The sequence below is a fragment of the Ascaphus truei genome, chromosome 5 (assembly GCF_040206685.1).
Source record: "Ascaphus truei isolate aAscTru1 chromosome 5, aAscTru1.hap1, whole genome shotgun sequence".
Lineage (NCBI taxonomy): Eukaryota > Metazoa > Chordata > Amphibia > Anura > Ascaphidae > Ascaphus > Ascaphus truei.
Window position 1 is genome coordinate 156310215 of NC_134487.1, and position 16408 is coordinate 156326622.

The 16408-nt window shown below is 44.3% G+C and overlaps 1 protein-coding gene across 1 annotated transcript in view; it reads left to right on the forward strand.

Annotated features, from left to right (window-relative positions):
• Positions 1 to 7074: 7074 nt before the first annotated feature.
• LOC142494689 (uncharacterized) overlaps positions 7075 to 16408 on the forward strand; it is a 39336-nt gene continuing 30002 nt past the window's right edge. Inside the window, exons 1-3 of the mRNA XM_075599122.1 lie at positions 7075 to 7282; positions 15024 to 15101; positions 15467 to 16222. Of these exons, the coding sequence (XP_075455237.1) occupies positions 7075 to 7282; positions 15024 to 15101; positions 15467 to 16222 (1042 nt within the window). The remainder of the gene's footprint in view (positions 7283 to 15023; positions 15102 to 15466; positions 16223 to 16408) is intronic.

Genomic DNA, 16408 nt, shown 5'->3' on the forward strand with positions numbered 1-16408 from the left:
GTGTTGAAATGTTTAGATACTGGGTGCAGCATATCTTTGTTTCATATCAGCCTCAAGTGCTCTAAGATACGAATCTTGAGGACTCTGCTAGTTAGGTCGACATATTGTTTGCTGCACTGACATATCAGTAAAGTAAACAACAAATTCAGTTTGACAAGAAAGGAATGATTTTATCTTAAACCTGCGTGTCCCATCACGGTTAGAAAAATGTGTGGATTTAATCATATTAGGACAAATCTTGCATCGTCCACATTTATATGAGCCTTGTAATTTGGGAAAGAGAGATGACATTTTTCTAAGGGACCTGTTGGGCTGCAACATACTTGGTGATAAAGAATTACCTTGTGTAGCCGCTTTACGGAATACCACGCGAGGGCCAGCCCAAACCATATTACGAATCATGGGGTCCAAAGATAAAGTACCCCAATGTTTCTTGATTATGGATTTAATTGCACCGGCTTGCTCACTGTATCCCGTAATAAAGTAGGGCGCATCGGTACTCTCCGCAGGACATATCTGCCTGGATTGGCTCCTGTCCATGGTGATCAAGGAATCTCTATCTGTATTAAGAGCTAAATCAAAGGTCTGATCAAGATCCACTTGGGCATACCACCTTGACAAAAATCTTCCCCTCATTTCATCCACCCTGTGAACAAAGTCCTCAATTGAGGAACAATTCCTGCGTAAACGCAGGATCTGTACCCTTGGGATGCCTTTGATCAGAGGGCGTGAATGACAGCTCCTTGCATGTAACAATGAGTTTCTGGCATTATCTTTCCTGAAAATTTCAGATTGTATTTTATTCTCAATATCTACATAGAGATAGAGATCCAAAAATTGTATATGGTGCATATTATAATTATGCGTAAATCTGAGATTGACTTGGTTATCTGCCAGATAATCAAAAACAAAAGAAAGACGGTGCAAAACAGCGCTGAAAATGACAATATCCCTATTGGGACACACGTATGGATTAAATAAAACAGTGATGGCAGCCAGACAGATAATGACAGTACAGTCAGTGAAATGGCATAGAAAAAAAGGAAAATGCCGGCGCCTAATCTAACAATGATAAAGTCCAAACCATAAGGGAGATAGTCCAACTGTGGTCCTTGGAAGATCAATGGGTGTTCAGACGGACTATGAAATTTCTCCAAGGGATGGTGTGGTATGTGGAAATAAAAGAAAATAGATTATAGTGCAGTATGTCAGTCAATGCAGACATAAAACCATGTAACATGTATCACTAACAACACAAAACAGACATGACAAACTGGACAGACTAACATTAACACAAGCCAGACTATAAATTAATGAAAAGCTATTTATTAACAACAATTGTAGGGTTCTGTAGTTGGCAGACTTCAATCCGGGGGGGGGGGGTAAAACCGTTGCCCTACTCACACGGTGTAGAATATAATCAAGCAGTAAGGCTGGAGACACAGTTGGTTGTCGCAAGATGGCGACCGGAGTCTTCTCACTGGCGTCCCACGTGAAGGGGATGCTGTGTAGAGCCGCACGGACCGCAGAAGCTGAAACACCACCAGACGGACGTGAAGTCACGCTCCCTCTTCCTCCCGATACTGCTGTCCTCTTACTTGTCTCGTCCCCCACACCGCAAACCGGATTTTAAGCTTCTTCTGCTTCTTCTGCTACCCCGGATTGAAGTCTGCCAACTACAGAACCCTACAATTGTTGTTAATAAATAGCTTTTCATTAATTTATAGTCTGGTTTGTGTTAATGTTAGTCTGTCCAGTTTGTCATGTCTGTTTTGTGTTGTTAGTGATACATGTTACATGGTTTTATGTCTGCATTGACTGACATACTGCACCGACACACTTTATTCGAGCAAATACCCAGTATGTACCTGGCAGATACCTGGAATGCGCCGCTCCTCACCTCTGACAAGCCCCGTTGCGTTTGCCTTCCCAGCCTAGGTTCATGCCTGGCTGACGGGCGGCTGATCTGTTAAATGATAATGATTAGGATTTAATAGGCTGCAATGCTTCGCGTGTCTACCAGACGGCATAAATTCATGAATTGTAATGCAGTATATATATATATATATACTGTGCAGTATTGCAGCCAGCGGGAATAAAATGCTTCAATCCCTGCCTGGAAAATAACGCAATGCACTCGGGCAGAAAACAGTCACAAACCTCAATACACCCGGGTATACCCGAATTCGTGGGACTAGCCGAGCTCGAATAAAGTGTGTCGCCAGTGTACTGCACTATAATCTATTTTCTTTTATTTCCACATATCACACCATCCCTTGGAGAAATTTCATAGTCCGTCTGAACACACATTGATCTTCCAAGGACCACAGTTGGACTATCTCCCTTATGGTTTGGACTTTATCATTGTTAGATTAGGCGCCGGCATTTTCCTTTTTTTCTATGCCAGATAATCAAAAAACTTGATAAGATTATCTTTCCCACCACTCCAGACCATCAGAAGGTCATCAATATAGCGTTTGTAAAACGCTATTTGATGCCTAAAGGGATTAGAATCTCCAAACACGTGGGACATCTCCCACCAACCCATGAAAAGGTTGGCGTAGGAGGGGGCAAAGGATGTCCCCATAGCGGTCCCATGTGTTTGGAGATAAAACTTCTGATCAAAAAGAAAACAATTATGTGTGAGTGAAAACCGAATGCTATCCAATAAAAAAGCAATATGTGCAGGGGAAAGAAAGGAGTGAGAGTTGAGAAAAAATTCAACTGCTGTGATGCCGTGATCGTGATGAATGATGTTGGAAGCTACATCAAGGGTGACCCAGATGTAGGATGTGTGCCAACTAAAGTGTGCCAAAAGTGATAGAACGTGTTTGGTGTCAATAATATGTGAAGGTAAAACGTGTACTAAAGGTTGAATAAAGTGATCAATGTATTGTGAAAGATGTTCACCCAGGGAACCAATAATGGAAATAATGGGTCTACCTGGGGGTGCCGTGAGTGTTTTGTGGATTTTGGGAAGGTGGTGAAAAATGGGTGAGATAGGGTCTGGAGTGATGAGGAAGTCTCACTCGGAGGGTGTAATAACTTATAGAATCTCACCTTCATCCATCAACTCAGCGAATTCTCTGCGGAACTGGGGAGTGGGATCCCCGTCAAGGGTGATGTAGGCCTCTGGATCTCCAAGTTGCCTCTGAGCCTCCAGCACATAGTAATCTCTGTCTAGGACCACCGTGGCACCCCCTTTATCGGCTTTTATCATTAGAAGGAGATCATTATCTGATAGTGACTTAATAGCTGCCCTCTGATCAGAAGTCAGATTGTCTCGATGAGATCCATGTGATCTGGTTCCCCTCTCTCCTATATCTCTAGCAAGAAGTGCCAGATCTCGTTCAACTGCTTTTTGAAAGGTATCTATAAATTGCCCCTTCATATAGGTGGGTAAAATATTGACATCCTCTTGAATCCTGAGTTAACACTCCACAAAAATTCTATAGGATCATCAAAAGTATTGTTTTCGTTGAAGAGATCCATCAGATCCTGCTGACAACAGAGGTCTTGGAATCCTAAGGGGATAGAAGCAACAGAATTAACATTAAACACAGGTAATAAAGCATCCCCTTGATTGAAATAACCTCTATTCTCAACCTTGGAAGAGAAAAAACGCTTGAGGGTTAGTTTGCGTGTAAACTTATAAACATCCACCATGGTTGAGAAGAGGTTAAAATATATGATAGGTCCAAAAGATAATTCGAGATGTAAAACGGACAGTTCTGCCTTTGTAAGTTCATGCTAAGTTCATGCTTAGAGATGTTAATGACATTGCTATTTCCAATGTCTAAATGTTCAATCTCCTTGATGGCATCCCGCTGTGGGCTCTTTCTCTTGCCTCTTCTTGTCTTTCCCCGTTTTTTGAGGACTTGTGACTGTCCTTTCTACTGGAATGAGCCATCACACTGGGTATGATGTTTTCTTCCCTGGATGATTGATAAAAGTCACTCTCAGAAAAAGAGAAAGAAACTGCATGTGGAGTTTGTTCACTATCTTTGGTGGTTTTAAGGATGGACTTGTTACCCCCACCTTCCTTATTGAATTTCTTAGATTTGTTAGGTTTGCCTTTGTTCCTAGTTAATTTTTGCCAGATGTAAATCTGTTGGGCCACATAATCTGCTTTATTCCGTTCAAATTTTGTCTTTTTGGTCATCATTATGATCTTTTCTTGTTTATTAAGTTTACTAGCTACCTTGGGGTCTAGTTCCTCCTTATGAGAGAAGACCTGCAGTTGTATGACACATTTATTTATTTTTTAAACAGGATTGGTACTGAAGACCAGCGGGCACCTACGGGGACCACTCGAGGACCCACATACACCACCCAGGGATCCCTGTGGGCCACCCGGACACCCATGAGAACCACCCGAGGGCCCCAGACACCAGTGGGGATGACCTGGGGACCCCCATACACCCGTGAGGACCACCTGGGGATCCTGTTGGGGCCCCCAGACACCTGCGGGACCCCCTGAAGACCCGCGGGGACCACTCGAGGACCCCCGCAGGTCTCTGGTATGAATCTTGTTTTAAAACAAATACAGTAAATGATGGTTTCATGTGGGGGCAAAGGGGATTGGTTGTGTATTGGTGACTAACATATTGTAATGTTTATTGGGGGCAGAGGGGGTTATTGAATGGCCAAGAACCCCCTTCACTCACCCCCTTTGCGTTGCGTATCTTAGGGCTATTGGCCCGGGACATATTGTGTGTTCCCTTCTATACTCTCTCTCGTGAGTGCAGCCCTGGGTTTCTTGCTCCACTGGGGGCTTAAAACCCCCCTCTGGATTTATGTATCCACTAATTTTTTACCCTATGCACCATGAGCCATATTACTCTCTACATTGAATAGTTAAGGTGAGCGATAAGCATTTGTGTGTTTGTCATAATGAAGACATTGCCAACCTATGATTTGCAAAAACTTCTATGCTACAGGAAGCACTAAGCAATTGTTTTAACCCTGATTTTCAAAGCTGCACCAGAGAATCCAGCAGTCTGGGAAACCTCCAGACTATTCACAAAGACTAATCTTTATGAGTCTTGGTGAAAGTTGTCCACTAGGTGACACTTGTGCTCTAAATTTCAGTAATATACATAGCAAATACAAATACCATTCACGTCTCAGACAAGTCAACAAGCCTGCCTTTCTCTATTAGCATACAGCAAATAAAAATACCACTTGTGAACACATTCACGTGTCTCAGACAGGTTTGTTACCCTGCTTTTCCCCAAAATCTCTTAGCATACAATACTTGCACTGAATCCAGGACTTCTGGGTAGTAACATGCAAATGAGCACACAGTGTGTCAGTTTTTGCTTTTTATCCATTTTAACATGGATCCTATATTTATTTATTTATAAAAGTTTTACCTGGAAGTAAAACATTGAGAGTTACCTCTCGTTTTCACGTATGTCCTGGGCACAGAGTTATAACAATACATGGTTACATTAGAAGAACAGGGTTATAGAGTCAGTTCACAGATATTACATTAACAGATAGATAATTAGGTCTACAACACAGCAAATCTCCAACAGAAGATCTATTTTAACTGACTGGAGCACATTGCTTTGGTTAATAAATGTGTAATAATCCCAGATCAAGTTATACAAGTGGACTATTTATCTATGAACCTCACAAACGGAGAATCGCTCTAAAGACCGGCACAAATTGCATTCTCACCTGCAAACAGAAGAGATGCTCATTCATAAAACCAAGCTAACAAACCATCATCTTTCATTTTTTTTTTTTTTTTTTTTTTTTTTTTACAGAATAGTTTAATTTTGTATTTCTAACTCTCCTGGTTAAATTAAATGACACATTATAACGGAGGCATCGTTTTCCTGTCGCTAGCTGGTTTTTAAGAACCAATGAAAGGTTCTCTAACTAAAAAAAAAAGTTGTGAATCTTTACGTTAGCAAAAATCAGAAATTGGCAAAAAAATATTAAAGTAAAAGCAATAAAAAAAAACTAAGTGACCAGCAGAAAGTACAAATAATAACTTCTCTATTAGTGTCATTTGCCCCAGTACTGGCAGAGCAAGGAGTTGCAGGCCCCTCTGGCAGCGTACTAGGCCTGTTTCCCTCCTGCCTTTTGCCTCTAAACTCCTTGAACGTCTTGTATTCTCTTGCTTGCTACATTTTCTCAACACCTATTCTCTCCTAGACGCTCTACAATCTGGCTTCCGCACTGCTCACTCCACTGAAACAGCCCTCACAAAAATAACTGATGACCTCCATGCTGCCAAAGACAGAGATCATTACACTCTGCTCATATTACTCGACCTCTCTGCAGCATTTGACACCATGGACCACCCTCCTCCTTCACATTCTCCATACTCTTGGTATTCGGAACAAAGCTCTATCCTGGATCTCCTCTTACCTCTCCCACCTCTTCTCTTTTCTCTATACACACTCTCTCTAGGTGACCTAATAACATCTCTTGGTTGAAATATCACCTCTATGTTGACGACACACACATTTATTTTTCAACCCCCGACCTTACACCTGCTGTACAAACCAAAGTTTCTGAATGTCTCTCTGCGATATCATCCTGGATGCCCCTCCGCCGCCTTAAACTTAACATGACAAAAACAGAGCTCCTCATACTTCCTCCAAAACCTGGCCCTACTACCTCCTTCCACATTACTGTTGGAAGTACGATCATTCACTCAGTAGAGACACTCGCAAGACACTCAGGCAGGCACATGTTCGGCAGCAGCGATGGTGTCACATCCGGCGCGCCAGAAGTGCATCATCCCGCGGCACACCAAACAGGGCTCCGCATGGCTCCTCGTTTGGCAAGGCCGCAGTGGACTCCTGTTGGGCAGAAGAAGATGTCGCCTCACCCAGCTGAAAGTAAGAGATGTCATCTGGCTCCACAGCGGGCGGGTCTTTAGCAGCACCGACGTCTTCCATGGGCGTGGGACTCCTCCGGGGCTCCGGCAGCACCACGGCCTTCAGGATGGGCGTTGCTGACTCGGGACTTGGCCGTGGATCACAGGTAAGCATAGACGTTTTCTCTACAGGTGTCTGGCAGCTGTGTTCTCCATCGGAAGAGGAGGGCAAGGACATGCGATGTCAGGACGCCTTGCGCCCTCTGGTAGCAATTGGCATGGAGCAGGCCTGCTCCGGCACCACCAGAGGAGACGCACCCAACAGCCCCGGAGCAGTTGACTCACCCTCCAGGCACAACGACACCGGTTTTGGTCCTGGAACCGTCGGAATCTGGACTGCTGGAGTCATCTCGGCCACTGGGGCGTTGGGGCTTGGACGAAAAGGTATCCAGGCACACGGGCCCACAGGTAGCCCTGAGAGGTAGAGATTTTCTCCAACCGCATTCAACAAACGTAAGGCCTGGTCGTAGGCTGACAGAGGCACAGGCGCCGGACAGACCACAGGGGCCGCACCGGCTGATGTGGAGGCCCGGTCAATTGGTTGAAAAGCAGTTAACGGTGGTACAGGGCTGGCAGGCCTCATATACAATGTCCCTCAGTGCGGGAACCACGCAGTAGGGCTTGCATCGCCCCCAGGAAGCCGGCTGTCAGGGCACACACACTGCATGTGGTGTCGACCATAGATGGTGATGACCAAATAGCCTCCTGGCAGAAAGTAGTTGGTCAATTCTAGCTCTGACATGATTCTTGCACTAAGGTAGATATAGTAATTGAGGTAGAGCAGGCAGCTCTTCTCTCTCTCACAGCTCCACAGAACTAATGTCCAGCAGGGTGTGGTAATTCCTCCCATAGGAGAGACAAAGTCCTGGATTGGTTCTTGGTCTATTGTCCCTCCCCTCAGTGGAACACAGAGTAGGGCTGGGTGAACCAATGAGTGACTAGGCTCCAGTTGAGCAGTGAGGGGCGGGGTCAGCGTTTTGCCGCCGAAAGGATGCAACTGTCTTTGCAAAACTTGAAGCTGGATTTTGCAAAACCCATGCGGTCCCGTGAATTTCGGCAGGAACACCATCTTCGTGGAGCAGTACATGCCAGGCACTCCATTTTAAAGCACACAGCAAAGTCCATTACATTAGAGGTAGACAGGGTCCCTGGTAACCCCACAGGGGCCCGTTCCATGTCACATACATTACTTAGCTAAATACTTAACACCTGTTTTGTGACTGCAGTGAAAATAAGATAGTAATCTTTGTTCTGATTGTTGAGGTTGTGTATAAAGTGACATATGTGAGATTGATATATAGGATACATAGGGGTTGATTCACTAAGCTCCGATTACTGTATTTGCACTGAAATGGGAAAAATTAGCTCGGACACAAAAGGGTGAAGCCAAACGCACTATTCACTAAGGCTGCTCGGCGTGTTTTCGGCCTGCCTTGCCAAAAAGGGCCATATTGCGCGATCACCTTCTTTCCCCCCTGATATCGTGCTTAAAGTTATATAGCACGATAACTGATATAAATAAAGCAGCCTGTAAGAACTGCATGGAGACGCTGCGTCTCAATGCACGGCTCTTACAGACGATCGTGCTGTACAAATATGATTTTTAATAATAGTGTAGATGAGCAGGGGGTCTCCTGAGCTAAAATGCATTGGTTTCAGCCTCGGGGACACCCTACTTCAGGAGATACAGGCCCCGTTATGGGGTGTTGGTATCCCCTGAAGAATGTAAATGTCCTGGTCACGTGACGCGGGAGCTTTAAAAGTGCAGGGGATACCGGCACCCCATAACGGGGCCTGTATCTCCTGAAGTAGGGGGTCCCCGAGGCTGAAACCAATGCAGTTTAGCTCAGGAGACCCCCTGCTCATCTACACTATTATTAAAACACCAATACCAATACATAATAATTCATTACCGTAGCGGATAGCCGCTATGGTAATGAAGCTGCATTAATGTAAATTGTATTAATAGTGTGTGGGAGCAGGGGGTCCCCTGAGCTGAACCGCCTTGATTTCTGGCTCAGAGACCCCCTGCTTCCCGAGTTACAGGCTCCGTATGGGGCATCGGATGCCAGTGTCGCCGCCATCTTTATAGCGTCCAAGATGCAACGTGGGCTCTATAAAGATGGCGGCGACACTGGCATCCGATGCCCCATACCGGGGCCTGTAACTCGGGAAGCAGGGGATCCCTGAGTCATTAATCAATGCGGTTCAGCTCAGGGGACCCCCTGCTCCCGCACACTATTAATAAAAATACATTAAAGCAGCTTCATTACCTTAGCGGCTATCCGCTAAGGCAATGAAGGGGTTAAGGCATAATAGCATGTTTATTGGGGACAATTTCCCCAATAAACATTGCAATATACAACACACATCCCCCCTCCCCCCGTCCCCTAACACATACAATACAGTAATGGGCAAAATTACTATTATCCATATATTGATAATAATGCATTTGCCCATTAAATATACATTAATCACAATAAATAAAATAAGTACATTTTATACTCACCCTTGTCCGGCACCCACGATGAAGGCCATCCTCATCTTCATGACCGTCCATACACTTGGGTGCTGAAAAATATACACAAGAATAAAAAGAGCCAATCTAATGTCCCCTAACCCCTTAATCACCTTAGCGGTTATTAACCGCGACAGTCATTAAGGGGTTAACCCACCCTCACTCACCTCTCACTCGGGAGGCCTAAATACCTAAATACCCCCCACTACCGTCACCCGTGAGGCCTAACCGCCCTCACCCACTACACACCCGGGAGACCTACCCAGGCTCGGGGACAATAACCCCTTCCCCGCACCCCCACTACCCACAATCAAAACAATACACAGCCCCACAATAAACATTACTGTATATAATAAATAATATATAACCCACCCCATGTGCCCCCCCATACAACATGATTTATTCTTTGACATACAGGGTTAATACCCCAGGACCACGGGAGTCCCCGGTGTTCCCGACGGGTGTCCGTAGACCTTAAAAAGGTTTCAAACAGGGTCTGGTGATAAAGGGGTTAGGGGACATTAGATTGGCTCTTTTTATTCTTGTATATGTTTTTCAGCACCCGAGGGCATGGACGGTGATGAAGATGGACAAGGGCGAGTACAAAATGTATTTATTTTATTTATTGTGATTAATGTATAGTTAATGGGCAAATGCATTATTATCCATATGTGGATAATAGTAATTTTGCCCATTACTGTAGTGTATGTGTTAGGGGGGGAGGGTATTTTTGTATAGTATTGTTTATTTTTTGGGGGCACACCATTGGTACCGCAGGCCCAAGGACGGCCCCGGACACCCTCGGACGCCCGCGGGGACCCCCAGACGCTGGCAGGGACCCCCGGACACCCCCGCAGTCCTGCGGGGATCACCCGGGGACCCTCGCGGGTTCAGCCGAGGACATCCGTGGGCCTGTTGTATGGATGGTGTGCCTGCAAAAAGGTAAACAAAGATATTCAGCTCCAGCTCCTTTTGCGCCTGCCTTTAGCTAGCGCGTTTGTCAGCGCTGCTAAATGAATCTCAAGTACTGGCATAAATCTGCGCATTTACCTGATCGGGCGCATTTTGTGACGAGGGCTGAAAAAAGCCCTTTTAATAGCGATAAAGCGCAGTTATCACTGCTTAGTGAATCGCACTGCAGCCTTTATCGGGCTTAAAGGGTACTTTGCACTCTTAAGCCACTTATCGGAGCTTAGTGAATCGGCCCCATAGTGTATAATATGTGCACTTTATTTTCACTTACAGGTGCGCCGACGAGTATTCTAAAACGCCTTAAACTTGCCTTGGAAAATCTGGGGCTATCACCAACAAGATCCAGGTACATGCTGGGTACATGCTGCAAACATTTCAGTGACATTTCTGCAGAGACTAATGGCCCATCTGATTAACACAGCAGGGGTCCATGGCAGTCCCATTCGAATGGGACTGCCAGGGACCCCCGCTGTTAATCCGGTGGGCCATTAGTCTGTCTGCAGAAATGTCACTGAAATGTTGCAGCATGTACCCAGCATGTACCCAGGATGTACACAGGATGTACCTGGGTCTTGTTGGTGATTGCCCCAGATTTGATTTAGAATACTCGTCGGCACTACAGTACCAGTTCTCTCCAGATCATCAGTGTCCACTAGGCCAGGAAGTCCCACTACCTGGGAGGTGGCAATAACCTCAGTCAGGCGCTGTTCCATAGGGGTTAGATGCAGGGGAGCAGGTGGTCCCTCTCCTGTTTTCCTTATGTTGGCTGCATGGTCAGACAGCTTGCGCTTGCTGTCTGCCCAGCGCTTCTTCAGCATGTCCACTATGCATGCAGGGTTCCTCAGGGCATTTATGTGGGTGTGGATCCTGCCCCAAATCCTCTGTTTCGCGACGGTGCTGGTGTGTGAACACAAAGCCTGTAATACTGTAATTTGGAGCGGTTTCCCACCATTCCATTTATTAGGATATCCATTTCCCCCTCTGTGAATTTCAGACTGCAGATGTGAGCAGCATCAGAAACAGGGGCACTGGTTCCAGCAGCAGAGATGGATGCCTGCTCAGCCATGTCAATAGTTGAGCTGTCTAGCTGATATGGCTGAGTAATTCAGTTTGTAATGTGTATTTATTTGAAATTGCAACATGCTCATGGGTGTTATAGTAGGTTATAGTAGGGTGTTATAGTAGGTAACTCGTGCATTAATTGGAACGCATGTTATATTTTTTCCAATGCGTAAGTGCAGTGTATTGTTAAACGTGTCTCAGCGTTTCGATAATCCCCGTTCATACAGGTAATGTAACAATGCTAGTTTTACAAGGCCATTGTTTTTGCACAGCATTATCTTCGAAAATACCTGTTAAATTGGTTAAAATTAACTAATGTTACCTAATTAGTTACCGTCACGTTACTGTAGTAGGTAAATGTAACGAAGTTCTGAGGATCTAGCCCTAGAGTACTGTGTTTAGTTCTGGAGACTAGGGGCCTCATGCAGTAAGCGTCGATTATGTGAAATCGGCAAGCTTACCGATTAGGCATGTTATTGGCGATTTTTCCTCTCCGTATGCAGTAAGTGCCGAATACATTCAAAATCAACCCGAAAACAAATCCGCCCACTCTCACGATGATTAGCCGATCACACACAGGTGTATCGGCGTGCGTGGCGGGGTGCTGTTAGGTTGCCCAATCACAAATCTTGCTGAATCAGGCGAAACAAGCATGTATTGGATAGCGCGCCATATTTAAAGGCAACGTGTACTGCTAATCATTCTCTGTGTTGCTGGGAGTGAGAGAGAGAGAGACGCACAGAGCTGGCTGATTGAAGATTTGCATATTGACTGAGAGACTTGTTGTGTATTGGGTGAGCTTTGTCCATTGTTGTTTTGTTTACATCTTTGTCTTGTTTTATATGTGGAAGTGTTTCGTGTGATTGGCTGTACATTTCTTGTCTGTTTTTTGTGAGTGCTGGAAGTATGCCCGCAAAGCGTGGGAAGAGTGATGCTGGTGGGAGTGGGAGTGCTACTCGTGCGAGTACGCGTCGGAGTGAACGTACTGTTCAGGGGAGTGATGTTGCTGGGAGTGCAAGTGGTGTTGCTGGGAGTGGGAGTGCTGGTGCTGCGAGTGGTGTTGCTGGGAGTGGGAGTGCTGTTGCTGGGAGTGTGAGTGCTGTTGCTGGGAGTGGGAGTGCTGTTGCTGGGAGTGGGAGTGCTGTTGCTGGGAGTGGGAGTGCTGGTGCTAGGAGTGCTGGTACTGGGAGTGGGAGTGCTGGTGCTAGGAGTGGGAGTGCTGGTGCTGGGAGTGGGAGTGCTGGTGCTAGGAGTGGGAGTGCTGGTGCTGGGAGTGCTGCTGGTGGCGCAGTTGCTGATGGGGTGTCTGGTGGTGGCGTGCTTGCTGGTGGCCAGCTTTTGGAGGCTCTTCCATTGGAAGAAGGAGAGTCCAGTCAGCACCAGCCAAGCTCTGACCCTAAACCTGCTCGGAAGAAACGTGTGGAGAAGCCACGTAATCCTCGCTTCAATGACCAGGAAAATACAGCTCTTGTCACTGGCATTCTGGAGCACTATGACAGTATATATGGACATTTACTAGGTAAGTGTACCTTTACATTTATTATTCAAATACATGTGATCCTAGGTCATCTGAGTTTTGTTCATATGCAAATATGGGTTCAGAATATCTTTCTATGTTAATTAGTCTGGAAACACAGCTTTTTATCATGCCTTACAAGGACAACTAAACACAGGCGGTCAATTTGCCATAACTGCATACAATATGAATGCAACCTTGCTTACATGTATAGGTTTAGTAGTGAATGCTCATGTGCTTCACATATTATACATAAAACAGCATGTTTGCTATCTCTTGGAACAGCTAGCAGTGTAGGAAACTGGTGCTTCTATTATTATTAAGTTACCTCATATATTTTATATGTTTTTCAAGGGCGGACAAGTTCATCAAGCAGAAAAGAAATGTGGGACACAATAGTCATTGGTGTCAATGCGTGTGGGAATCATGTGAGGGACAAGCGGAATTGTCACAAGAGATTTGATGATATTAGGTCCAAATTGAAAAAGAAAATACAACAGCAACGCGTGCATGCTACTGGCACTGGAGGTGGGCCGACACCACAACGTCTGATATTAACTCCATTGGAGGAGCTGCTTCGGGCAAAATTACTTCCCGTCGTCGTGGAAGGCTTACCTGGTGACCGTGATATTGGAATTTATCCCTCACAATTTCCACTAGGTGAGAAATATTACTGTACTAGGCGTGTCGTTGCTTACAGTTATTTTGCATATTTACACTGCTTTTTATACTGTCTTCACAATATAAGCATACCTGCATCTATATATGTATATGTCTGATTCTGTATATATATATATATCTCAAAATAGACATATATGTTGTAGTCCTACTAAAAGCAGTAACTAATATAGCACGTGCCATTGCGTGCTCATTTACATGTGAATTCCCAAAATGCATTGCTGCAGTGGAAGCAATTGATGGTGGGCGAAGATGGGGAACAACAGGGTAGTACACATGTGTAACACATGTTAATGAGAAATTATTACTAGCTACAGGTACAGAACATAAATATGTATAATATTATTGTGTATTTTATTTATTTGACTCCGACAAACATGACATTACTGCCTATTTTAAGCATGCATCAAATATATTGCATGCAACTGCCTACAAACATCACTTGCACTAACACATCTATAGTTGTTTATGAAAAGGTCCATTTTTGCTTTAACTCATATACAGACAGCATAATGAGGCACACGTATCATATGTTATGTCATTGTTTTCATAACTTTAAAACTGCACACGACTATTTAGCTCATCTATCATTGTGTTAAAGCAGCTGCAATTAATATCTCATCACAGCATACACTTCAACAGAGGGGGTGGGGTTCAGCACACACACAAATTACAGGCTCATTTTAGGGTCAACTTAGTTCACACCATTTTCACCTGTTTCAAGTAATTGAAAGGTGTGGCTGATTAGGCTTTTTGGGGAAGGGAATATCGTTATTACAACCTGACTAGCACAACTGAAGTTAATCACACTCATTTGAAAGCTACACTTTAGCTACTAAATGCCCCAACAACTCATTACTTATCAAAGCGTACGTCACACATTAGTTCACTCATATCTATAGTTGAACTACTATCAACAACACATTATCACACACTGCATGTGTTGTCTTGTTGAGTGACAGCCACATTCAGGTGTGCCACATCTTCTATTAATGTACCACACATATCCTCTACCAAAAACAACACTTTTTGCAATATGACCACCTTCATGATAACCATTGTGAATGGTCATCTCATGATAGTTATGTACATTATGATACTGATATCACTACACAACATATGATTTTTATGTTCAAATTTAATCTATTTATCCTCACGCATTACTGCAGAAACATAGTATGTTTTATGTTAGGGAACTCAAAAGTTCTAAGTACACAGGCATGTACATTGTTATTACAACTATTTATGTTCACTTTCACACACACATTTTGGGTTAAGGAAATGATGCTGTTAGGCACTCATAAATACCGAACATACAATAACTGTTTGTTCAATATTTACACATGTAAATGTAAAACCTATGTTATTGTTATATATAGTTGCCCCTGAAGGACATGTGTCACCTGAGACGGAACAAGTGTCTTCACCTGGGTCAGCCAGCTCAACACACCTAGAAGGTGAGTGTATCAGTTGGTGGCCATATAATATGTGCTCTTCTATATGTTATGTTGTCATGTTCATTATTTGTTTTGCACATCTTCTTTAAATAGGATTACTTAGTGTCAGTGAAAATGAAGTGTAAGGCAACATGTATTGTGTTAGTGATGTTAACTATCATGTAGGAGTTGTGAGTTTACAGCAAGTTTTCATTCACTCATATTTCATACTGAGTCCAAACATTATTCTTAAGTCAAGGTAGTTTTTAATGTGAGGTTATAAAACGTATGGAAACATGTTAGTTGTTACTTATGACACAGTAGAATTACATAGTAACACAGCAGAGATTAACATGCCATTTAATAATGTGTACATTTATTTGTAGAACATGATGATGAGGATTATGATGATGATGATGATGATGATGCCGCCATAGACACACAAATACAAGCAAGTGACCATGAAGAGGTTCCAATTGAAACTGTTTTACCGCCAAATCGTCCAGCAAATACCACATACGATGCAATTGTAGCTTCTGAGGGAAAAATTGTGGAAGCAGAAAATCGTCGCCATTCTGACCTGATGACAGTGCTGGAAAGGATGATTGCACTGCAGGAAGAAACAGTTTCACAATTGGCACATCTCCACAGAGTCTTCATTGAAGTGCCTAAACAGTTGCAAAAAATCAACACCTCATTCGAAGCATTAGTTGTTCAGCAAACACAAGCTAATTACTTGAGAATGACTAATGTACCACAATTCAACTTGAACACCTCACAGGCAGGATCTGTTCATGCTGGTCAGTTTTCACCACATGCTTCTGATCTTCATTCACCAGGTCCGAATGTTACCGGTCAAGTAGCAGACATTGCTGTGCAGGTTCCTGACGACATGCTACCGCTGCCATCGGTACAAAATCAGCAGCTGACACCTACAAAGGAGGCGACACAAACAAAACACAAGCAGTTACTACTGACCAGTTTTTGGTCAAAAACAAAAAAAGACACACATGAAACAGAGCAACCATCACTTGTGCAGTGTCTACCAACTTGCTCACATGTGTCAGTGGGCACAAGCCCTGTCGGTGAGTCACTGGCCACAAGCCCTGTCCGTGAACAGTCACTACCCACAAGCCCTGTAGGTGAGTCACTGCCCAAAAGCCCTGTAGGTGAGTCACTGCCCAAAAGCCCTGTAGGTGAACAGTCACTGCCCAAAAGCCCTGTAGGTGAGTCACTGGCCACAAGCCCTGCCCGTGAAGTGCCAGAGGCCAGTCAAAGTGGCTCTGTTGTGGCTAAAGTTGTTGCCAAACGAAAAAGGAAAATACAAG